Genomic DNA, 26,631 nt, shown 5'->3' with positions numbered 1-26,631 from the left:
AGGGTCCTTTCGAAAAGGAGCCCCGTCGGGATCAGCTGCGCGGCGGCGAGGTGCGTCAATTTCGAAGTGCCGCAGCCTCCCGCATGCTAATGAAGCGCTGAATATGCACTTCCGCGCTTCATTAGTAAGCTTCAAAATGGCCATTTGCGTGGCCATTTCGAAGTGTGGGGCTAGTGTAGACACGGCCAATAACTGTCATTCTACCCTGTAAGCATCATTCAGAAACAGCCATTATATCTATGTCAACCACTTTATACACAGTAACTTTGATCAGTCTTTGCTTCAAAGCTTATTTTAAATAAATTTACCTACTCCTCAGATTTCTAAAAGTAGATGACTCTTATCCCAGGACAATCTTCCATTCCTTTGTTGTTTCCCATAAATATTTCTCCAATCCATAAAATTATACAGCACCTGTGTTTTTGGTTGCTGAGAGATCTAAGTACAGTTAGTTGGTGGTTTTTATCTATAAATAAACCTTCAGTTTTTCAGGGAGCATTCTGTCCAGAGCTCACTAGCCATCTGGTTTAAGTGTATCTATTATAAAAAGCATGTGGTATATATCTGGAAGGTAGTTAATACGTCAGAAAGACTGTATATACTCATATGCATAAAATTGTTAGCATTGTAGGGAATAAAAAACATGGTTATTACAGAACAGTCTCCCCCATCCCTTGATCTTCTTTTCATCATCTGCAGAATATGAAAGAGCCTGGCTTTGGCTGTGGAATATTTGATGCCTACTCCAACCCAGTTATATTACTTCAGCTTTTTTTTTTTTTTGCACACTGCAGAAACATGCTGGCACTTTGAAACAGCTAGTGGCCAAGATTCCAGCAGTCAAGAAGTAGTTGGGGTAAATTATATTAATTGATAAGGAACCAGATGGGAAAAATCAGTTCAAGAGTAAAATTGATGACTAAATTTAATGTAGCACAGATGTTAATCCTTAGCCAGGCCAAAGAACTATTTGATCTTCTATTTTGGCTTAAAAAAATGAAAAGCAAATACAGGCTGAACCTCTCTTGAGCTGAACCAGGGAGTCCCAGCCACAGAGGTTGCCAAAAGCTGGGTGCTCAGCTGATCTGTCAGACAGCCTCATGGGCTGCCAGCAGAGCCACCGCTGGCCCTGAGCAGGGAGCCCCAGCAGTCAGGGGCACAGAGTCCTAGCAGCTATGGGCATGGAGCTGGGGCAACTCCCAAGTGGGGAGCTGCTGGAAGCGAGGAGCCCCGCTGGTTAGAGTGAGTGGTCTGACTTCCCTGTTGTGGCAAACTCCCTTGTACAGAAAGGCTCAGGTCCTGAGGGTGCCGGATGAAGGCGGTCCAACCTGTGTGACACTTCAAAGGTATTACACAGTTGTGTTCTTTGGAGGCAATTTTCAACCTAGTGACATGAATTTTCTTTTCCAAAGTGTGAACATTATTTTACTAAGTTTAAATAAAAATCGTTTAGTTATATTGATTTCCTTCCCCCTTAAACAAGTCTGTAATCTCTTTCTGCCACAAACACAGACAGAAACATAGAAAGCTTGAAAAGTAATACAGTGGGGGAAAAAAAGCTTGTGAACCACCTAATCCTCCATTCCACATTTAAATTAAACCTAATTGCAAGAGATTAGACATAAATTTCCCCTCACTATATTACGCTTGGTGCTCTCCACCAGACATAGTCCACTCTGGGGAATTGTCTTGCTGGAGTCTATTTAATTATCTGCTGAGTCAGAGTGTGTGGCAATAATATCATAAAGCTCACATAACAGAGGAGGAAAAAAGGTAACTCAGGACTAATTCATTCTCTAGTTGTGCTACATTAATGTTTATTTTTATTTTTACTGGGGGAAAAGAATTCCCTCCCAAATGTTCTAGAACTATTTTGAAAAAAAAAGTATAATTAACCTGTCCTTTGCCTCCTGGTAGATAGCACCAGCCTGCTATTTGGGTGGGGGCCAAATGAGAGTAATTTTAAAAGCATCTCAGGGTAACTATTGTAAAATTTGTTAAAATGGGAAAATGCTTTAAAGCTGCCTGCACAGTTTGCATGCTCACAAGTATTTCCCAGTTTTAAGGGAATGAGTCAGAGAAAGGGAGCTCAAAAGTGGGGGCATACGGGGCTGGTTGGAAAAGCCTCATGAGCTCAGCTCATCCTGGCTGCAAACATGATTATGCATCTGCAGATAAAGCAGTCTGTGCTTTCGTGGATGCTGCCTGCCAACCTCCTCTCTCTTCTCTTGCAGCTGTCCCGAATACATGGTACTGGCTTACTTTGGGAGGTCACATGTTCACGCACAAGTTTCTCTTATCTGCCCCACAATACTTGGCTCAGCTGTAAGAACAAAAGCAGCCCAGCCTTGTGGTGCCCCTTCCCTGACACTGAGCAGCAGGAGCCTGCCTTTTGGAGTACTGGTGAGCAACAAAAGAGCAAAAAATAATGAGAAGCAGACAGTAAAAGATAAGAAGGAAAACAGAACTGAGATGGAAAGGGAAAATGGACCACAAGAAGCAGCGGGTGGGGCAGAGGAGACATGATCTCTAGAGATACAAGGGAGGATATTCATCTGCTGAGCCACTGCAAGTAGAGGCATGCCAACATGACAGGCTGGGAATCATGAGCATAGGTACGGCTGACAAACAAAGCTTGAGGAACTTTCTTGCTCTTGAGAGCTTCCAGTTAAAGTTGAAGGTTACATTATAATTTATAACCAAAAAGGCTGCGCGTACAGTAAGCAGTAATTGTCCACAGTATTTAGTTACAAATTACCTGTACGGATCACATCTGCAGACAAGAAGCTAAGCATCAGTAGGTCAGAACCAGATGTGTATGTCAGGTCAAACTCTTCCTCTGAAAACATTTCTGTTCAGGCATAGAATATGAGTTCTGGAATCTGCCCTCCCTGCACTCCAGTGCCATTGGTGCTGTCTGAAGAGCACTGGAACTGAACAGTTACCTTCCCACACTGAACTTCAGTCATTCCTTCTTGTCCAAAATAGCTTAGTTCATTGCCATCCAGAATCACACTAGCGGTATAAAAGGTATCGGGCTCAATCTGCACCGGATACTCAAACCACACTGGGAAGGTGTTGCTAGAACCATCTGAGAAATACTTGCTTAAGTTCTGGCCTAGGATAACACCTTGGCGTTTAAGTTCGATCTTTGCACTATATTCTGCCGATCCACAGCTAGAACCATACAGTCCAAAGCCAGCAATGAAAACTCTCTTATCAACAGCAAACTGGATGCTGTCACACCGACCTCTGTAACGCCACTGGTTGCTGCGGTAGGCGCAAGACTGGAACCGGTGGCATCGCTGGGGAACCAGGCCTTTTCTGGCATTGCTCACAAATTCTAACTCTGGCTTTTTGGCAGCTGTATACCAAAGGAAGATGTCGTTGGTTTCATTGAGCGTCAACACCCCAGACTGAGCAGCACCATTGGCAAAGTCATCGAGGGCCATGGTAGGGATGCGAATCAAGTAGAGAGCCTTCCCTAGGACCTTGCGTTTATTTTCTATGCTAACAGGTAAATCTTGCCGCTGACACTCGACTTCAGCCCAGTTAAGTGCGGCTTCAAAAACAACAATTTCTTTGGCATTCAGAGTTTCCCTTCGGAGGATGCTTTCAAGCGTCTGAAAATCAATATCACAGAACCCTTCAGATTTCAAAGCCAGCTCTGCTTGGGCATCAATCACTTCCCAGCAGCGCTGGGTCAGGTCAGGTTCCTCAAATAAGCAGCTCTGGGAGAGCAGCACACAGGCATTCTTTGCACTTAGGCTCGTCTCCAGGAAGTTGACACACGCTCGAGCAAGATGAGGAACGATGTACTTCTTGGCAGCATAAAGAGTGGCCAGCACAGTATCGGCAGCTAAGTCAATTTCATCACAATATATGTATCTGAAATAAAACATACACAGGTAACACCATTGTCTGGCAAAAGGACATTGATTATCAATAATGTCTGAAAACTGGAAGCGCATGGTACTTGAATGGTGCAATGAGCGTTTAAACTAAGGAATACCTTGTGGAAAAACCAAATGCCACTTCAAATTACACTGACAAAGAAACTAAAGGCCGAAGTCATCCATGGACTAATCTCATTTGAAGTCAATGGGCTTATGCCAATAATGAATTAGACCTTTCATCTGGGTCACAAGCTACACAAAGAAACTGATAAAATTATGAAGCACTACCCCTTCAGTCCCATTTTCTTCCAACTTCAGTAATTGCTACTTTCAGTAATGAGGAGGAGAATGCACTCTAAATGGTCAATCAGCAATGGCAATATGGTAGTGACTCTGATGTATGCATACCCTAGCAAACCTAAGGGGCAAAATTCCAAGCAAGAGACTTGATTAAGTAGATGCTCAAAAAGAGTTCACGTTCATCGAGACTCTTGAAGAAGGGTTGGCTTATACCACTTACAACAACAGTTACTACGTCGAGGACATGAGCTTCAAGTGGACAAACACTGAATTTCCCTTTAAGTGGAACTATATGATGACTTTACTCAAACATATGTGCAAAGGCAAAGAAAAGCAATTTTTTTTTGAAAACAATAAATATTTCACAACAGACAAGGGTGCCAAGACAAGCTGGTTTAATATCTAGGCTCTTATAAGTGTTACAGTATCAAAATACATCAAATACCCTGCATCATCACACCACACATGGCCTCTAAGATTTGCCAAATTGACAAAACCTCTTAAACAAATAACCTCTGATTATAAAGGGAAAGATTTCGTGTGTTTATTAAAACTACAAAATGCTAGATTCCCCCAAAAATTAATCTCACCTTTTCCTAGAGAAGGAAACTTGTTAAGCTCCACTGCCTTGTCAAAACAAAAGAGATTCAGCTACATTCTGTTTACGTGATTAAATTCTGAGGCCTTCTACTGCTGGGGAAACAATGAATGAGGCATCTTGGTTTTAATACCTCAGACATTAGGCCTGATTTATTCTGGGTAAATGCACTCGGTTAGAACAATGTTAAACATAGTTTTGCCTATGGAGTGAATAAAGGAATTATGTTTAAAAACATGCTTGTTGATTGTAGCTGTTGGAAGTTCTTTTCCATTCTAAAGAAAAAACTGCATTTCATGTCAATGAAAATGTGTTAGTGAACTGGTTTTCTAAAATAATGCATTTTCCAAAGAGACACAGGGACTAGTAAAATAAATGATAAAATGATGTTTACTGGATTCGTATCAACCTGGACTTCATTATGTCTGTTTTTGTTTTTACCATAAATATGTATAAATTGTGTTTGTTTTTTGAATTTCATGAATCAAGATATGGCAAACTCCAACCTGCTTGGGCATATTTTCAGTTAATGAAGGGAAATTAATATACAAAATGTAATGGGGCAGAGAACAACACCAAGGATGAGTTCTAGAGAAACTGGAGTCAATATTAGATCTATTTTTCACAGTAAAGTTAATTTAAGAATGCTACTCTGAGTCATACTTGGAAAATTCTGTTTAGAATATAGAATCAGCTAGGTGATATAATAAAATGCAGGAAGCAATGAAAAAATATTAATACATGACTGAAACCTTGCACCTTTGAGTTCTTAACTTCAGTGAGACCACTTGCAGGACTAAGTATTATTCACAAGAGCATAAATTTTAGCTTTAGGTTCTTAAGGACTGACTTATTTTCTTCTTGTTTCTACAATCATCTCTCCAGATCTGTTTCTTTTTATATTTCTTTCTCCTCATCTACCAACTTCTTTGTTTTCTCCATCTCTGCTTCTTAATTAAAAAAAAAAACGGTAACATGGCATCTGTTTAAAATTTTAACAGTACAAAACTGGAGTTTAGTATTCAGGAGAGAGTAGAGACCTAATATCACTGTTTAAAGCTGCTACAGTACAAATAGGCTGTGTATAGCATTTCACATTTCTCATTATGTCAACACACCTCTACTCTGATCTGCAACCACTGATATTCTAGTTTATTTTTCCAACAAAATACAGTATGTTATATCTTTACAAACTGTGTGGCTGGTTAGTGATGTGCATAATCTGAATGAGACCATGAGTATAATTTTAATTTATTAGTGGAATCCTTGCCTTCAGAGTTAAAGACATTGAGTGTGCCAAGTAGGATATACATTTAACATGTCACTGTTTTGTATTTGTAAATCTACAGTAAACAGTTAATTTTGCTGGGGGCATAATTACTAAATGCCAATAAGAGATAATACTGAAGATACTGTTGTCTTCCATATACCCACTACACATATCAACCAAACAAACACCATTAACAACTAATACACAAATATAGACTTGTGTATGTTACATTACAAGAGTTCATGAGTTAGAAAAAAGATCAGTGTTTCAAACTAATTCTTTTCTTACAAAGATTACACTGTTGCAAAGGGAAGAGGAGAGGGTTTAACTAAATGCTCCTCTCATTCCTGTTTTGCAGGGATGGATGAAAACTCTCTGCTCTCTTCTTCCTACCGTCTGCATTCTCTCTAATGTTGCTGCTTGGGAATGTTTTGCATATCAGCAGAGGTACTACAGCACTACAGACTCAAGGAGACAGAAAGCAACTGCATCACAGTATCATTCCGAAGGTAATCTACACACTGATAATAACCAGAGTTCTTTTGTTTTCTTTTTTTCAGGGAAAGCTTGGATTCTGAAGAAATTGATGGATCTGTGTCCTCAATTTTCAGAGCAAGTTTCCTAATTTGCTGTTATCAAGAGAATTTATTGGGCACTGTATTTTGGCAATAAAGATCTCATTTTTCAGCTTTATGTCTTCAAGCAGATTTCAAAATCCATTTGTTTTTAAATGGCAGATTTGATGGAGCAGTAAAATTATGTAGAAGGAGCTGATGTTTCAAGATACAAGAAAAAATTAAAGTACATTGTATTTGGCATTTAAGAGAAAAGGCCTAACTGCATTTCACTGCAAAGTTAGTCTTAGCTGGAGGAAAAACTTTTTTAACTGGGAATGTGCAAAACAAAGATTTGTATTATATCTACCCATGTGGTGTCATACCATAGCTTTGTCTCAATTCCATAGTACAATTGCTGAGTGACCTTTGATTTTCATGGAGAGGCTTTTTGTCAACATGCATCCCAAATTTCCAGATGTTCTGCTGACAAACTGAAGACTCTGCAGCTGCATGCAAGTTGGAAAACTATATATACTATGCCACTGAAATGTAACAGAGTAATTGTTTGCAATCACAAACAAATCAAGGCAACCTCTGAAGTATATTTATAAAGTTAGCTAGCATTTCACTATTGCATCCAGCAAAACCAGAAGCATATTAAAAGGGTCTGGATCTTGATCTCAGTTAAAAAGAGAAACAGCAGGGTACAAAATGACAGTTTTAAAAAGTGGGAGGAAGAACCCCCTCAAAATTATAGTTCGTGTGATATAATTTCCATTGGAAATCAAAGTTTATAATCACAGATCAAGGCTAATTCAGCAGGGAAATAATTAGTATTTTGTTACATTCCCTTCATCCAGTGGAAAAAGAAACATAGTTCCAATTCAGGTTGTCAGAAAGAAGCCAGATATACAGTAGGGGAATAAGTTCATTTAAAACGGCCCTTTTATTTTCAACACTTTCCAAATGCCCCATTACTAAATAAAATAAAGAGAGGTTTTACTTTTCAGTGACAGGACTCAATAACTCAGGAGTACAGTAACTGTACAAAAGAGCTACCACAACGTCCATGTATGAACTCAAAAATTCCATTTTTTTAATTTTTCCACTAACCTTTCAATGTAAAACATTTTATTAGAGCTGACAATTCTTTTTAATAACTCTCTTCCTTTATGTAACAAGTGTAGTGACAAATTAAATCAATAGGCATTACAATACACAATGTGCTCAAAGAACCCCTGTCAAAGTCATTATTTATAACTGCCTGCATTAGCCTAATGTTTCTGTGTGTAGAAATGGGGGGTTGCGGGCAGAGAAAAAAGTTCAGTGAAAATAAGTTTTAAATAATTTAAGCATAGCAGAGGGCATATTTTTGAACAATTACTGCATTTCTAGGTTATCTGTTTAGATTAACATCCAGTATTTTAACTGAGACAGTATTCCCGTGAATACACAGCATTAACAAATACTTTTCAGAACGATGCTTACTTCAGCATAGCAAGAAAAGCAGCGGGCTCAACATCTGGTATACGAATTTCATCTTTGTCCTCAGCAAGCTCTCCGTAAAACATTGCATGGAACACAGAGCTCCCAACAGCTAAAACATACTGTTGAGAAAGGGAAATCTTATTTCATGCTATAAACTGAAAGCACTGCCAGTAAAAACAATGTGGGAGAGCCACTATGAATATCCAGGCTTCGTAAGCATAGAAGCTATATACTATCATGTGAGAATGAAGGCAAATTTACAAACAAAATTACACATTTTCATACCACTTATCTTGCATAATTATGTTTTTCTTTCAAAGTTCAGACATTCACTTAGATGTTTCTTTGACCTTTATTACTTCCAGAAAAATCTTCACAAAACTAATCATAAAATGTGACAAAACCAGTCTTCCCAACTTTACGTAAAGCATCTTTTATCACACCATACAATGTTTAATTGGAAATCCAAAGAAAAATAACAGACAAAACATTTCCCTGAAAAAAGCTGTTTCAATATTTAAGCCCATCACAAAGAATCAGTCTCCCACACTAAATTATAATGTTACAGTAGAAGTAATTCTTGTTGTTCCCACATCTGAACTGATAATGCAGCTGTTGCTTACTTTGTGTCCTGGCAACCGCTGGGTCCCACCTGGTGGCCCAACCACAAAATGAACATCTGCCATCAAGTCATTGTTGAACATCACCGCATTTCTACAGACAGAGGCAATGTGTTAATTTATGTAGTCTGGAATCCCATTTCCACCCCAGATCTACAAGATTAAACTTCTTAATATCTTAAAGTAGCATTTCTGTTATAAACCAGCTAAAGACAAACAAAAAATAGGTCACACGTTTCTGACCACTTTGCAAATCATCCCATATAAATATGTTCATGAAAAAGAGATCCAAGAAAAACTTGTGAAAACTTTTCAAACAGTGAAAATTAAAATCAAGAACATGTATGACTAAAAAACCCAAACAAACATGCGAATACCTCTCAGTTTAAAGTACTGCAGCTGGCAACAACATTTGTACTACTTCAGGAAAACAGCTGCACTGTCCGGAAAGAGATACTAACATTTTCCACTATCAAACGCTTGCTTTGGAGAAAGGAGAAGCATATTTGATTCAATGTGTATAAACGATAAACTAAATTTAACATTGCAAACATTACTTTGCCACAATTCAACACTCCGTTTATACATAAAAAATAAAGTATTCAGAACTTACCTCTCTCTGATGGTGGGATAAAGTCCTTGCCAATTGGGGGCAGGGATAGTGTTGTTGTTGTTGATATTTTGTTGGTGGTATTGCTGGACAGCAGTTGTATTAGTGTTGGCTGGTTTCTTTCTGGGAAAAATATCAGCAGCCATCTTCTTCTTCTTTTTGGTCTTCAAGGTAATGATTTCATAGCAAACTGGAGGCAACTTGCTGCTGCTGCTGCTGCTGCTGCTGCTATTTCCTTTCTTAGAGCTTTTCTTGGACCTGTTCTTGACAGTTTCTGGAAGCATCAAGAAGAAGGTGAGACATTTCATGTTCTTTCCCTTGTCATCTACCATGAGTATCCTTGTCTGAACAGCTAGACAGCCTAACTAGGGAAGAACATGAAGAAAATTTAAGCGGGAGCCAAGATGTTAAATAAAAAGCAGCAAAGCTGAGATTTTGCTTCCTTTCCAGCAAGACAAGGTGACCTTTTCAGCGTACTGAATAAGAAACTGGCTTTAAGTTTGATCCAGTATTTGACTTGTTAAATATATCTCCATCATGACTCCCAGTTCTATTTCCTTGAAAGCTCTTTTCCAAAATTTCCTGAAACTAAATCACCTCAAAGTGTTACACTGTGCAAAGAGAGCATGCATCTAGCTATCACACTGGCTTTTTGAATTAGCAAGATGTGCTGTAGCGCTGCTAGTCTGTTCAGCTGGCTGAACTTGTGTGTTGAATGGATCTGAAACAGAGTAGGTATTACAGCCCTGCAGATGGAGTCAGACAGTCACTGTTCAAAGCCAATAGCTGAAGTCACCGATAACGATTGGATCCAGCAGCACAGTGACACCTATTGTAATGTGCACAGCTCTAATATTAAAGGGAAAGCATTTAATGTCTAGTCTGTGCAATAAGGGAAATTGCATGCATTGCTAGATCAGGGTATGACAAGACAGGAATGTATAAATTCTATGCATCTGTTTATCTCACTAGTTGTCCTTGATAGTATTCAATTTTCACTCACATACAATAGCTTTGAATTTAAATATTTCTATTAAGACCACATTCTGAAGCAGTGTATATTCCATATAGTACTATGATCTAGGTCTGTTGAATTCTCTCAGTCCCTTATTATTAAAAAACATGATTAATCAGAGAAGGATATTAATATCAGAAATAAATTAAAGCAAATTAATTTGTAGCATAAAGGAGAATGCTGAAGTTGAGCAACGTCTACTAGTACAATTAATACTCTGGTCCAGCATGAATAGAGATGCAGCCACAGCTCCAGCTTTAACTCACTAGATTTCTAGCGAACGTAAGTGTCTTTGATACCAGTCTCAAATCAGTGATCAGTACTAATTAGGCCAGGTTACACCAGACGTGGTTGCACTGCCTCAGAAGAAAATTTCTAGATGTGCAAGTCTGGTAACTATCAAATTAGAGCCCATACATTTAATCAATGTTTCAAGGCTTTACGTGAAAAAGTCTGTCTTATCTAGGGTGTTTCAATCAAAAAATCAGTTTTAGGTGTGAATAAATGCAAATTTCTTGAACAGAACACATTCTGAAATAACAACAATTAGATAACTAAGCCTATAAAAGGCACCTGTTTTAATATGAAAAAATTGTACTTTTCAGCCATTAACTTAAAATGTGAAGCTAAGCTGAGTGGGCAGCAGGGCTTCCTCTAACTTTTTTCATTTGTGGGTAGAATAAATTTTGTTACATGCACCAAAGTATGTGCAGATGTGTCCCACCATGCTGCCCTCTGTGCAACACATGCTGCCCACATCCTGCTGACTGTTGTGATCTGTAAAGCAGCTGGACAGCACTTGCATATCTACTGGGTAGCCACCTACGTGCTCAGCTTACAGGGCAGACACACAGACACAATTAAAATTGTTTGTTTAAACAGAAAGACCCCAAAACATCAGATATTAGTCCACACTATTTTTAAAATAATCTACTACTCAGATGATTTCACAATTTTTTTCAAGTTTTTTGGAAAATTTAGTGATTTTTAGGCCAGGCCAGACCAAACCAATTTCCCAAGACAATAATTCTGCAGTGGAAGTGGGAGATAAACAATAGGAAGTAAAATCCTGGCTCCATTGTATTCCTGGGAAGTTTTACCATTGATCTCAATGGGGCCAGGATTTCACTCACGGTATTGAATGGAACCTGGTCACAACCCTAATTTTTGGGGTCATGACCATGGCTCTAACACAAACAAATCCAGGGCGTCATTAATTACAAGAACTGCCTTCAGGTTGTTCATAGACTATACAATCTTCCTGTCCCACTTCCGTCTCCAGAAGAGTACAGGCTTTATTATGTCTCTATCCAGCTTAGGCCAGGGGTCAGCAAGCTGTGGCTCTTTCAGGAGTCATTTGTGGCTCCAGATGCTGTAATGACCCTATCTTGCTGCTGCTGAAACTACAGTAGCTAGCTCCCGACTAGCCAGCACTCGACTCTCGCTCCTCCCCCTCACATCTGGCCAGGTCAGGAGTAAGCAGGAGTTGGGTCTTGCCAGCCCTTCAATGGGCAGAGAGCAGTGGGAGCTGGCCCTATTGCTATGCCATCTGGGCTCAAGCGGAGCCTGCTGTGGTTGACTGCACTGAGTGGGGTCCTGCTCTGGACAGGTACAGAGACGTTTGTGTCTCTCTCTCTCCTCCCCAAACCCCCTTTTCTGGTCCCTTTTCCTGCCCCCCAGAGCTGGGCTCCTCCTGAATCCTCCACCCCTTAGCTGTGCTGCTGTGTCCCCAGCACCAGTGTGCTGACCGTGCTGACTCCTTGTGCCGCCATGTAGCATCTCTGCCACTTCACTTTAGCCCCAGGCTCTCTGGGCATGCAGCAGCATCCTGTCCACACCCTGCTTTGGGCACAAAGCATGCCGGTTCTGCAAAGCAGCAATTGCCCGCTGGGCTGCTGCTTGGCAGGGGGATGGTGTGGAGCAGAGACCCTCACCATGGGAGTGCTGGCAGGATATGCATGCAGAGTAGAAATGTCAGTATATAAGGCAATGCACTCTGTGTTGTTTTGTTTTATAGGACAATATCTCAACCAGGCGACGGACTGGTATTGATCACTGAACTCTCCCTGCATGGTGACAAGTATCAGAGAGGTAACTGAGTTAGTCTGTATCTTCAAGAACAAGAAGTCCTGTGGCACCTTACTGACTAACAGATATTTTGAAGCATAAGCTTTCGTGGGCCAAAAATCTGTCAGTCTATCAAGTGCCACAGGACTTCTTGTTGTTCCTGAAATCTCCCTGATACAATTTAAGAAGGCAGCAAGCCAATCCCTGGTGTAGACATTAGAACTGACCATGTGGTTATGCAGCCATAACCCTGCCACCAAACAGCTCTTAATGCTTTGAACCAGCTCCAAGAAAATAAGTTCTGCTAGCTAACTGAATCGTCTGCTGTTTGGGAAATACTATTTGCGACCACTTGTGCCATGAGTAGTAAGCATGGCCATAGACACAATTACGTTTAGAGCCCTAATTCTACAAGTGTCTTCAAAAGCAGGTGGAGTAGATGGGGCCTAGATCCTCTGTGCAAAAACATTTCATTCTGGCATCATGGGTGCAGACTTCATCCTAAAATGAGTTTAAAACTTTGACATTATTTTTTAAGGACCTGTCTCATATCGACATGCACTGCAGCTTTTGAAGTATTGATTTTGTAATTTTGTAATCTTGCTATTTTGGTTGCAGTCCTTGTGCCTTAGGCCAACAACAGGATTGCATCTCATCAAGATGGCAGAATGGAGCAAAATCATGGAAGATATCACAGATGCTAAATCTTCTCTTCAGTAGGCTAATACTACTACTTCACACTTAGATAGTGTTTTACATCTTCAGAGAACTGTACAAACACTGAGAAACAGGTTACGCAACCTCAGATGACAGATATAGCTTAGCAATATGGTTACACTCTGCCACAGATGGAAGACTGTCAACAGAAAGATTTGTTGGGGGGAAGTTGACAGTCTAGGTCATGTTTGTCATCAATGGAAAAAACCACATTCTGTGGAAAATTCTCACTATAACCTAGATTTACGGAATTTATAAAATTGGGGTAAAGGGTAGTGACTTTTTTGTAAAACTGAAGGGGTTTTTGGCTGTTTTTTTGTTTGTTTTTTAAAGACATCTTCTAGCCCTTCTGGTTGTGAAGATAACCTTCTGGATGTGCAATCTTTTCTGACTAAATCTCCCTGGGAAAGATGTTTCACAGGAATAAGGTTTCAAGGTTTTACAGATGCAATTAAATGACTGTTCTAGCAAATACTGCAATGATCTGGTCTTCAACATATCAATCTTGCAAAAAGAGGAAAAGAAAATAAAATGTACAGAGAGTCAGAAGAGCTGCATGAGGAGATTATGTGGAGTAAAATCTATTTTACTAAACATTACTCAAATATGCTAAAATGAGGATTTTCTCTTTCTAAATTAATTTCCATGAGTTACTCAGAAATTATGTGCAGAATTATTTCTGGTAGATTTCCATTGGTCCCATCTTGCAACTATTTATTAATTTCTTCAGAAGACTAGAACAATAATCTCAGCAAAAACAAACGTTTAACACAAACTGGCTGGAGCAAACCATAATTCAAACTTCTGGAAAATATAATGCATGTATAGCAGTGGTGGTGTCCGAAAGAAATTTAAGGATCACCACAGCCCTCCCCCAATTCTGCCTTCCGAGCCAGGCACTTGCCCCGGCATGCAAACTGCCGGTGACTCGCTGGAGCTGTTGCTGCGGCGCAAGCCATGCTGCAAGCTTCATGGGGCCACTGGAGCTGCAGAAGGATCCCCCTCTGCTGCTGCCACCACGCGTCTGTCCCGCCAAGTGGAGGGGTGCGTGCACAGAGGGGGCACTTTACTTGTGCAGCTCTAATGAACCGCTTCGCCACACCGTGGTGTCCAGTTCGCCACCTGTGGCAAACGGAAAGCATATTGGGCACTGCGGATATATAGTAAGTACTACGTAGACCTCTGCCACACTTTCTTGGGAAAAGGGGAAAAAGAAAAAGCTGATGTGTATGCGGCCTACATCCTAAAATGAAAATCAGACAAAACACTATTTAACAAGAAGATATCTGGATAATAGCCCTACCATAACATATACAAAACATACCTAAGTAACCTGACTTTGTTTTTCCTCTATGCAGCAAAATCTGTTATGCTGCGGCTAGAAGAACTGATGGTACACTAGAAACTAAAAACCATGACAGATTATGAAGCAATGACATGTCTCTGTTTTTCCAGGTTCCATAAAACCTGTCTTATTTACTGAAGTACATAGAAGTCACATGATGCTAATTCTTATGTGAGATGGCAAGCTGTAACAAAACTAGGAACGAGAGTAGGTGATATAGGAACAGGAAAAAGTAAAGATTTAAATTGGGAATTTGCAAGCATTGGCCCCCAATGCCAGTGGAAAGAACACATCATGTCTAAGCAATGAAACAGTTTGTGCACAACTACTAGGGTAAACATTATTAGCATTCTGTTTAACATTCACTGTTCTTTCCTGTTTTAAACATGTTCTTCTGCACAATTGTACTTTTCAAATTAGTATTTTTACCATAATTAATACAAAGTTATTCCTGAACTACTTGCTATTGAAAGACTGGTCAAGATCATCACAACAAAACAAGTCTGCCCCTAGGGACAACACCAAGCAAATGGATTATTTTCCATACTCTTCTCTGAAGCATTCAAGATGGTTTTCTAACATTCTGTAACTTTTCATCCTTCATTACTTCCTTATTTTATATTATCAGACCTGAACATTTCTGTATTTTAAAAATACAATTTAAAAAGAAATAATTTCTAAAAACTGTTTTGTCTTTGTTTTGGGAATAAAATATTATAACTAGAAAGAATTTTAAAGTTAAAATATGTAGGAAATTCACACTTATTTCATCAAACACTGGCAGGCATAGTCCAAAACACCAGATGTTACAAATAAGGAAGGAAATTTATTTTTAGACAGAGATATTGTGTATTCCACTTAATTCCCTTACAGACTGTTAAAAGGAGCAGCTATGGAAATCAGCTAAAAGTCACAAAAATATAAAGTATTTTAAATTCAAATTTAAGTAATATATGTGCAAAGTTATTTTAATTAGCTTTTAAGATGATAAAGTGTCTTGTTATTATTGTCAAGGATGCCAGTGGGACATATTATGCAAATGTTAATACAACTTGAACTACATTGGTGTCATAATGACATCGGTTCTAAAGTCTTCACATCCTATTAAAAATTATTTTCAGGAAATGATTACGGTATTTTTCCAAAAAAAATCTCTCATGCTGTAGTAGCTGTGATAATTAAGATTTCTAAATGGACAGAACCCTCTCTCAGTAAGCTGTAGCTTTATGTCTGTTCTGATGAGCAGGACCATGAATCAGAAATATAAACAAGATATCAGATTTCTCAGTTCTCTATCAAAGGAGCTTGTTCACAGAAAGGTAATTCTAACCAACTAGCAAGAAAATTCTCTCTCTTTTGTAAAGTAGCTAAATATCTTATTTGGTGAAGTAGTTATTGCTATGCATTACTAAAATTTTCTGTTTAAATTCTATAATTCCCTTTACAGACAGCAATACCCACATTAAAAAGCACATCTTGATATACACCATGAATGGTCATCATCCATACTTAACAAAATCTGTCCACTGCTATCTTTTGTATAACTTTCTATTGAATTAAAGCTTTGATTTTAAAACAATGTAAAAGATTTGCCAGAGACCTAAATGGCTTAGAAAACTAAAGGACACTGATTTTATCTATACCCTGCAGCTATACAACTCTACTGAAGAGGAGAGATGTAAATACCTTTTAAAAACAACCATTTAAACCATTCAAAATATTTCTCTTCAAAGATTAACTGATTAAAGGGCCAGACTGTGCAAGTAGATGCTGGGCTTTTGCTGTTTTAGATGGGAGGTAGGTCCATTCCAGTGGCTGGGGCTTTTCTATTCTGGCCAGGCAGCTCTACCCTGGCTCTTCTGGGCAGGAAATGTTGGCTGGAGCAGCTCTGGCCAGCATGGGGTCTGTGAGCTGTTGGCACATGGTTAATGGTTGAGTCTGTCCCACAAAAGCTCATCACCTGATAAATTATGTTGTTAGTCTTTAAAGTGCTATATGATTGCTGGTTTGTTTGGTTAAGGCAGGTTAATTGCTGAGACTAATACTTGCTGGATAATCTTGTCTTCCCTAGGGAAGGCACTTTCCTACATGGATGGAAGGGGTTTTTCCACTGATGTAATTAATCCACCTCTTCCAGAGATGGTAGTTAGGCCAACATAAGAGTTCCGTACATCTAGATACATCTGTACTAGAGGGTTAAACTGACCTAATGATGCCACTCAGGTTACAAAATTTTTCATAACCTTGAGTGACATCTAATTTAATCTAGTTTTTAAGTGTAGACCAGGCTATAGGCTCATGAATCACTTAGGCACTTTTAAAAGTTTTACGTAACTACCTTTCCCACCCTTCTGACTATGAAGATCCCATATAGAAAATATCTTCTGCAGTCACCTTTCTGAATCTGAAGAGAGTGATATACCTCTAAGCCAAGTAGCAAGCCACTGAAATTGTCAAGACCTTTTCACAGGTCTGAAAGGCAGACTGGAAACTGACCGATGTGACACACCAGCACCATGTCAGCACGAAATGCTTTCCCAGTGATACTGCTTCCACTTTTCATGGAGGTGAAGTAATTATGCTGATAGGAGAGCACTCTCCTGTTTGCATAAAACATCTTTACAAGATCAAAACAAAAAGCAGTCAAGTAGCACTTTAAAGACTAGCAAAATAGTTTATGAGGTGAGCTTTCGTGGGACAGACCTGCTTCTTCAGACCATATCCAGACCAGAACAGACTCAATATTTAAGGCACAGAGAACCAAAAACAGTAAGCAAGGAGGACAAATCAGAAAAAGATAATCAAGGTGAGCAAATCAGAGAGTGGAGGGGTGGGGGGGAAGGTCAAGAATTAGATTGAGCCAAGTATGCAGACAAGCCCCTATAGTGACTCAGAAAGTTCCCATCACAATTTAAACCATGTGTTAATGTGCCGAATTTGAATATAAAAGCCAGCTCAGATGCTTCTCTTTCCAAAACGGTGCAATAATTCCTTTTCAGTAACACACATACCTTTAGGTCATTGACAGAATGCCCCATTCCATTAAAATGTTGACTAACTGGTTTGTGGATCTGGAGTGTTCTGATGTCTGTTTTGTGCCCGCTGACTCTTTGTCTAAGGGAGTTAGAAGTCTGTCCAATATACGAAGCATCTGGGCATTGTTGGCACATGATGGCATATATGATGTTAGTAGAGGAGCATAAGAAAGTGCCCGTGATTCTGTGAGTTTCTCATGCTCCTCTACTAGCATCATATATGCCATCATGTGCCAACAATGCCCAGATGCTTTGTATATTGGACAGACTTCTAACTCCCTTAGACAAAGGGTCAGCGGGCACAAAACAGACATCAGAGCACTCCAGATCCACAAACCAGTTAGTCAACATTTTAATGGAATAGGCCATTCTGTCAATGACCTCAAGGTATGTGTGTTACTGAAAAGAAATTATCGCTCCTTTGTAGAAAGAGAAGTGGACGAATTGACATTTATATTCAAATTCGGAACATTAACACATGGTTTAAATCGGGATGTGAACTTTCTGAGTCACTATAGGGGCTCGTAACAGAGACTCAACCTAATTCTTGATCTTCCCCCCCACCCCTCCACTCTCTGATTTGCTCACCTTGATTATCTTTTTCTGATTTGTCCTCCTTGCTTACTGTTTTTGGTTCTCTGTGTCTTAAATATTGAGTCTGTTCTGGTCTGGATATGGTCTGAAGAAGCGGGTCTGTCCCACGAAAGCTCACCTAATAAACTATTTTGCTAGTCTTAAAAGTGCTACGTGACTGCTTTTTGTTTTGATAGTGTATAGACTAGCATGGCTTCCTCTCTGTTACTATCTTTAAAAGATGTTCAGTTGTGCTGATAGAGCACTTCTAGTATTGACCTACCCTCAGTTTCTTCACATACCTATTACTGAGAAGCTGATATGATAAAAGTTGTAGACCCCAGTAGGTTCAAGGGATGTGATGAATCTGGTAGGGAGGGATCCTAGCACCCAGGTGGAAGGAGCAGGACACTGTGATACACCCACTCCTGATGCTTTCTATATTTGTTTCCAGATAACACTGAAAGTTCTCTAGCTAGTATTCTCCTACATTTTTGAAGCCTTCCTATATATGGTAAAAAAGGTCATTACAGACGAAGGGTTGGATTGTGCAACTAATGTTGACTTCAATAGGAATTACTCCTAATCAGTGGCTGCATAATAAAGCCCAGAACATGACATAGCCTTCCCTCCCAACACACAAAACATATTTATTTATTTTGGTAGCTCACAGTACACAGCTCAATAAGTTAAGACCTATGGTCACACACTGAATCCCTTACAGGTAATATGTTTGAAATTAGACCAAAAAGATGGCTTCCTAGCCACATTAAATCTACAAAATGAATGTTTAACGCTATCCTTGCATGCTGATTTTAACAGAATTAGCTGCATGAATGCACTCTGTGTGGATGATAGCTATATTGAGCAAGGTTTTGGATGTCATGTGCTACAGGAAGGCAATCCTCAAAGGTTGAAATTATTGTACAGATTAATTTGTTCACAAACACTTTGTTCCATCTGCATGTCGGTGTGGAACAGCATGAAAAGTTTTATTTCTACAGCATGTACTGTTTTACCAGTAGGCTAATACATATCATTCACTGCCACCCAGTCTAGGGAATATAGGTACAGAATATCCCAGATACAGCACAGAATTTAATTTATAAACACTAATCTGTTTCTTAATGAACCCAAACAAAAATGAAAAGGACAAAAGAATACAGTTAATCTTAGACACCAGTTTTTGGATGAGTAAACTTGCAACTACCCAAACTCATGATGAAAATTTACTTCAAGGTCTATAGAAGCCATAAAAAGAGAGAGTCATTTAATTTTTTTCCTGCACAAAAAATTGGAAATTACTAATTCCTATTTCTGCAGTCGCACCTGCCAAGTCACTGGAGTGTTAAGATTTTGGTTTCATTTAACCTCACACTTTGTATTAAATATTTTATTTTCTTCCACCAAATCTTGGGTCAAAAAGTAAGTTCTCTCTCTCAGTGATTGTCACTTTTGTTTCCAAGATCAAATCTGACAACACTTACAATCTTTTTTTGTAACAAATGACAAACAGATCAACTTTAATTCTATCCTGCCTCTCAGCAAAACTGATGTATAAAAGACAGACTGGATGGCTCAGGAAATTGGTAATGAGATACAGAGCTTTTCATCTCTAGGTCACCAATTCTAAATTGACAGAGGTCAGTAGTAATCAAAAGTCATTAGCATTTAATGATTGTTCAGTGCCCTGTAAGAAAGGAGCTACTGATCACAGTGTTCTTCAGAAATGCCACCATTACAATTAGCACCCTTCCTAGAATCTCAGTGGCAAAGTTGAATACCGAATGTCTGTGCAGACTCAACTTCCCTTCGTACCTTAAAGATAGGGCTTGACAAGAATTTTATGCTGATTTAGTTATTTATAAACAAAATAATTACATGTATATAATCCCTAATAAAGGTGCCTTATACTGATATAGATCTTCCTTTTCCTGTAGTAATAACTAAGCAACCATAAGGCAGTATTATATCAACATAACTACATCCAGGAGATTATTCCACTTTAGCTAGACCAGTATAACTCCAGTATTGCAATGTTTGCCTGTAGAAAGGGTTAAGGCACACCAGCAGAGTATGGGGAAGCACACATTACTATTGCCCACATTTTAGCTGTTGTGTGGGCTGAACACATCACCTCCCTAGACTGTCAGCATGGCAGCCCTTACAGTGGGTAAAGAAAAACGTAAAGAGGATCTTAAAAATAAATAAATAAAATCCGTTAATTATTATAATGTAAATGTAATTATGTTCTGTCACAAGTAAATTAGATAATGTTAATCTTGTTTTAAACCTACAGTTCCCTAAACATTACTAGGGATAAAAAGTGCAGTTTAAAAATCTCATTCAAATCAGTTATTTGGCAGACTTCTGTTTACAGCCGGAGATTGTACCTGGCAGCATTCAGTGAAAGACATTTTTAATGAGTTTAAAAACAGAAAAAACCTGGCAACGTCTGTTATTTTCAATGAATTTTAGAAGGACAGAAAAGGAAAGCAAACATTGGAGGGAGGAAAAAAAATGAGCATGCTACTCCCTGAGCATAATAAACATTTCACAACTGTTGCACTCAAAGAATGGTGGAAGATTTTGTTTTATTTTACGGGCCCCCACTTTCACAAAAGTGAAGTTCAGATATGAACATAGCCCATTTGTAATACTGTTAAAATTACTGAATGCCACATACAGTTTTAATCTGAGGTGATAACTTCTGCTCACTATTGCCCTGAGATGGATAATTAAAAGCATTAGAAACTGAACTTTAAATGGCTGTGGGCCATACAACACTCAGCTGGATTAATATTAGATGAACAGATGAAAGCTTCTGTATCCTATTAGCTGTTCATAATTTTAGAATCTTGTTTCACAATCTTCGTTATTTGGATTTTTGCTAAATCAAGTTCAGAATGAGGACCCCCTCCCCAGGTGAGATGAAAATTAGGCAGTACTTTCCTTTGAACTACTATTTTAGAATGCTACATTTATTTTTATGACAAACATTTCAGTCATACTTCAGTATTTTTATTTCAATACTTTTCCTGCTTTCTCACAATTAAGTGGAATGTGTTTCATATTAATGAATTTAAAAGATAATTTGTTTTTGAATACGTTTCAAACTAATGAGACCTCTAGAGATTCCATAAGGTTTGACTTTACAGTCAACAGAAGAGAAAGTAATGATGAGCTAGGAAGAAACAAATCCTTGTTTAAACGAGTACTCAAATATGAGATGTTAAGTCACAGAGAAGTACCTGTGTTAGTCTGTAACTTCACAAAACAAAAATAGCGGTCAAGTAGCATTTTAAAGACTAATAAAATAATTTATTAGGTGATGAGCTATGATGGAACAGACCCAGTTCTTCAGATCTGGAAATTCAGATGAAAGTAAACTGGCACGATGAAACTATAACAGATAGGTAGAAAAATAGTGAAAAGAAAACTGACAGATCATCGCTAATCAATTATTTTGTTCATCTTTAAACTGCTACTTGACTGCTTTTTTTGTTTTATGAGATGCTTAGTCATTTTAGGAGGTGACTAGATTCTCTGATGGCTTGAAATACTTGACTTTGGCTTAGATTCTCCAGTTGCCTTTTCTGCATTTTTAAAGGAACATGGCCATGGTTCAAATACTATTTTAAATCTATACTATTATAAAGGAAAGGCATCTGTCCATCCATCCCTCCCTGACCAGGTCCCCAGCGGAACTCTGTGCCCCAGCTGGCTGCTGGGATTCCCCTGTCCCCAGCTGGGTCTGCCAGGCTTCCCCTGGTCTTTGTTTTGTCTTGCACATGATGCTTCGTCAAACAAGAACTAAAAATAGAATGTATAGTTTGTGCATGGTATAACATTTTAGCATACATGAGAGAATGGAGCAATTTTACTACAATCCTAACGACAGCAACACTTTTTCAGCAATTTTTCTTGGTAGGGGCTAAGCAACCTGTTTGAGCAACCTCCAGAACCTGGCACCCCCAGTTCTGCACTATAACCCATTCCTCCACCCTCCCCCAGAGCCAGGCACCCCCAAACCCCTCCCTCCCTGCTCTAACTCGGTGCCTGTAACTCACCAGAGCCGCCGCCACTCCCACTATGTGCTTCTCCCACCAAGCAGTAGGACCCGTGCGCCTGGTGGTGGACAGCACTCCCAATGTGTGGCTCTGTGGCACACTAAGCACTGCTTAGTGACACACCAGTGTCCCATAGCACACCAGTTATGGAGCGCTGCTCTAAACCCCAAAGTTTCACTATATGTGGAGAACTTTACAGGAGCATTGCACTTTACTAAAGAGTCAAAAATTTAGTCCAGATTCAGCACAAGTTTCAATGGGGTCTGTTCTTTTTGCTTGCACAATTGGTTCTGAAATTGCTAAGAGTTACTTCAGTAACAATTAACAAAATAATTTATTAGGTGATGACCATTCGGGGGACAGACCCACTTCTTCAGATCATAGCCTTATCAGAGCAGACTCAATATATAAAGCACAGAGGTCCAAAAATATTATCAGCGTTGACCAATCAGAAAAATTATCGTCAGGCTATGATCTGAAGAAGCGAGTCTGTCCCACGAAAGCTCATCACATAATAAATTATTTTGCTAGTCTTTATAGCGCTACATGACTGCTTTTTAGTTTTGATAGAATACAGACTAACATGGCTATTGCACTGTCATCCAGTAACAATTGTAAAATAAGAAAAGTGGATTTATTACAGTATATTTTAATTATGTAAACAAAATAGATATCATGACAAAAGGCACATTGTGTATTTGTTCTGAATAATATGTGGGTGCCTACAGCTATACTCCAATGTTGCAGAACAGACTGTGCATCCTTCAACATGCTGTCACATGGGCTAGGTCACCTAGGTGAGTTACTGGTGAACTACATTCAGTCCACAGAAGAAAGATTTTGAAAGGGATCCTGCTTCTGAAAACACCACAAACCTAAGGATAAGAGATTGATGGCTATCAGACAGAGAAAAGTAAATGGCCCAGTGGTCTGAAGACTTGCTTTGTTTTCGCAACCATGGAAAAAAAAAATCTTCAGATCAAAGTAGAAGACATAAATCTATCATCTGAGGAATATAATGTTCCCAAACATGATTACTTGTATACATTTTCCCCACTAATAAACTATATAGTGATCTACGAGACCTGGCATACTAAAAAGTTTTCAAAGCACAAGCTACAGACATTCATAAACAGATGCCTGACGTACATTCATGGCCTCAAATGGCAAGGTTTTGTCACAAATGATGTGCTTTGGAACAGAGCAGGACAAAAACCACTTGACATTCAAATAAAGAGAAGAAAGTGGTGATGGCTAGGCCACATTCTCAGAAAACCAACATCCAGCATAGTCGGTCAAGCTCTCACATGGAACCCGCAAGGAAAATATAAAAGAGTCAGACATCATAAAACATGGAGAAGATCTACTGAGATTGAAGGACAACTGGGGTACTTCTGGAGTCAGCTAGAAGTTTTGTTTCGAGACAGAGTGAAGTTGCGGAGACTTGTAGATGACCTATGCTCCACTTGGAGTTACAAGGGTTTAAGTCAAGTCACGTGGTCTGATCTGTAAGTCTCTGGGTTATGGAGCTGTGTAGACTACTTCACATTATAAAGAGGTATTTTCACCTCAGCAGCAACTGCAAAATGCTTGCCATGGCATTTTGCGACTGCATGAATGTTCTGTAACTGGAGAATGTGCTCAGCAAGTATTTAAAAATTCTACTGATTTGCAGAGTGATTCTATCATGCAGGCCCAAGGAGTGATAGACTGAGGGAGTGGTGGGTGGAAACAAACAGGGTAACTGCCCCAGGGCCCTGTGATTCAAAAGCTGAAGTTTAGGAAGCTAGGAGCCCTGAGCCTTTGGCCCTTTAGGCTGCGTCTACACGTGCACGCTACTTCGAAGTAGCGGCAGTAACTTCGAAATAGCGCCCGTCACGTCTACACGTGTTGGGCGCTATTTCGAAGTTGAAATCGACGTTAGGCGGCGAGACGTCGAAGTCGCTAACCCCATGAGCGGATGGGAATAGCGCCCTACTTCGACGTTCAACATCGAAGTAGGGACGTGTAGACGATCCGCGTCCCACAACATCGAAATAGCGGGGTCCTCCATGGCGGCCATCAGCTGGGGGGTTGAGAGATACTCTCTCTCCAGCCCTTGCGGGGCTCTGTGGTCACCGTGGGCAGCAGCCCTTAGCCCAGGGCTTCTGGCTGCTGCTGCTGCAGCTGGGGGTCCGTGCTGCATATACAGGGTCTGCAACTAGTTGTTGGCTCTGTGTATCTTGCACTGTTTAATGAAAGTGTGTCTGGGAGGGGCCCTTTAAGGGAGCGGCTTGCTGTTGAGTCCGCCCCGTGACCCTGTCTGCAGCTGTGCCTGGCTCCCTTATTTCGATGTGTGCTACTTTGCCGTGTAGACGTTCCCTCGTTGTGCCTATTTCGATGTTGGGCTGAGCAACGTCGAAGTTGAACATCGACGTTGCCAGCCCTGGAGGACGTGTAGACGTTATTCATCGAAATAGCCTATTTCGATGTCGCAACATCGAAATAAGCTATTTCGAAGTTGGGTGCACGTGTAGACGTAGCCTTAAATTGCTATTGAAGCCTGACTGAAGGGGAAAAAAAAAAGGCAAAAAACCAACAAAAAAAAACCACAAAATGAAAATGAAAAAACAAGACAGGTTTTACAGCCTGTTGTTTAAAAAAAAAAAAATCAACAAATTTGGACTCTACTTCACCAAAGAGATAGTAAGAAGTATATTCCAAAGTTATTGTTACTCAGATAATTAAAAATTACCAGTTCCTAGGCACATATGGCTAAGGACTCTTAGCTGATCTGAACTTCTGGGGCAGATCTCAAGAAGAAAAGTAATTAAAATAAGAAAGGATCCAAATCACTTATTACAACCACATGAAAAGTGACTTGAAAATATTTTTTCCCCAATAGGCTTGTACATCAGGACTTCGGCTTAGATGCATCAGTTGCTTTCTATGTATTTTTAAAGGAACGTGGCCATGGGTCAAATACTATTTTAAATTATTCTAGTTAACGTCACCATTTAAACTTAAAAATAGTATTTTTTTCCCAAAATAAAAGTCTAACTTTGCAAACACTTATGTGCAGGACTAAACTCTCCTGAATTTATCTTCAAATGGACTACTCTGCTCAGCAAAGTTCCTCGTCTGTTTGACTGAACACAAATTTATATGACTCCCACTTGTTATTTTATCGGAGAGTGATGTGCAAATTAAAGCTACAGCAGTGTGACATCAATCTGAAGTCTTGCCTAAAAAGTTCCACAGGTTTATCTAAAAGCAAATATTATACTGGGATAAGCCCATGCAGACACTTTATTTCAATTTAGTACACTTAAATAAATGTTTTCTTCAAGCGGGTTTTTACCAGTTTAGCTAAAGTGGCCCAACTTTGTCATGTAGACAATGCTTCAGATTGTCCTTTAGGAGGTTTAGGCACTCACATTTCCTTCAGTGTTTAAAGAGACACAAATTGTTCCTAGAACACACTACAAAAATAAGACAATTCTAGAGTAACTCAATCGGTAAGAAATTATTATGCAACAAGTATTTATTTCTGCACAGCAATGAAGGGTCCTGTGGCACCTTATAGACTAACAGAAAAGTTTTGAGCATGAGCTTTCGTGAGCACAGACTCACTTCATCAGATGCTGATACTATTTCTGCACAGGAATTTGTTTGCCCAGGCTCAGTTCTGTGACATCTGAGGACCTTGACAGCTCTGGTCTGTTTCTATAGACACCCAACCCAAGCCTACAAGAGGAACAGAGAGGTTTTGAACTTTGAAAGGTGAGGAGTTTTTACTGGACTCTTTGGCTGAAACTTTCACCAGAGGCTCTGGAGTCCTTTCCAGCCAGGAAGGAGTGAAGTTTCCCAACAATGGCTGATACCACTTGGGGAAGGCTTCCTCCAGCGCTGAACTTGCTGGGTGTGAGCTCAGGACCAGAAGAACTCAGCACCAGGCTCCTCAGATCCTTCTTCCCAACAAGAAAGCAGCCCGTAGCCCCATGTAAAATGTCCTGCCTGCCCCAGTAGCCTCCTGGGCCTCAGCCCCCTCCCCGCAAACAACAATCCCAGCAACAACCACCCCTGACCCCCCTCTCCCTCAACCCCTCCCCCCCCCCAGGCCTCAGCCTCCCTCCCCCCTCCCAACCCCCTCCCCCATCCCAGACAGAGCCCCTCCGCCTCCCTCCCCAGGCCCCAGTTCTCCTCCCCCAGCACATCGCCGGCCCCCTCTCAGGTCTCGGCCCCCACAACCGCCCGGTTCGATGCCCGTGGGAGGGAGGGAGAGCCGCCGCCGCCGCCGCCGCGCGCCCCCGCTCTCGCCACTGACCTCCCGCTCTCTCCAGGGTGGCAGGTCCCAGCAGGCAGGGGCCAGGGCACAACGGCACCGGGAACGCGCCCGGCGCCCGCTCTTGCGGCGTGCACACACACGCGGGGCACGGCTCTCTCGGGCGCGAGCCCGTAAGTCAGGCCCGCCGCGGTCGTGGGTGGAGG

At 40.1% G+C, this 26,631-nt stretch overlaps 1 protein-coding gene and 1 long non-coding RNA gene across 3 annotated transcripts in view; one reads left to right on the top strand and one right to left on the bottom strand.

Moving 5' to 3' along the window:
• Positions 1–97: 97 nt before the first annotated feature.
• On the bottom strand, positions 98–26,546 carry BTBD3 (BTB domain containing 3). 2 transcript variants are annotated; one of them, XM_074989361.1, is made up of 5 exons: positions 26,468–26,546; positions 9,343–9,613; positions 8,733–8,823; positions 8,110–8,228; positions 98–3,888 (listed from the first exon to the last, which is right to left on the bottom strand). In XM_074989361.1, the coding sequence occupies exons 2-5, from the start codon at positions 9,483–9,485 to the stop codon at positions 2,856–2,858; spliced, it is 1,386 nt and encodes a 461-aa protein (XP_074845462.1). In that variant the 5' UTR covers positions 9,486–9,613; positions 26,468–26,546; the 3' UTR covers positions 98–2,855. The 2 variants fall into 2 exon arrangements, with proteins under 2 accessions (XP_074845462.1, XP_074845460.1); XM_074989359.1 differs by lacking the exon at positions 26,468–26,546 and having other exon boundaries at positions 9,343–10,025.
• LOC142010848 (uncharacterized) overlaps positions 26,526–26,631 on the top strand; it is a 68,542-nt gene continuing 68,436 nt past the window's right edge. The window contains exon 1 of the long non-coding RNA XR_012644899.1: positions 26,526–26,598. This is a non-coding gene — a long non-coding RNA (uncharacterized LOC142010848). The remainder of the gene's footprint in view (positions 26,599–26,631) is intronic.

Source organism: Carettochelys insculpta, chromosome 3, assembly GCF_033958435.1.
Source record: "Carettochelys insculpta isolate YL-2023 chromosome 3, ASM3395843v1, whole genome shotgun sequence".
In the NCBI taxonomy this organism is placed as follows: Eukaryota; Metazoa; Chordata; order Testudines; family Carettochelyidae; genus Carettochelys; species Carettochelys insculpta.
Note: the sequence above shows the minus strand (reverse complement) of the source record. Positions and strands in the feature narration are given on the sequence as shown.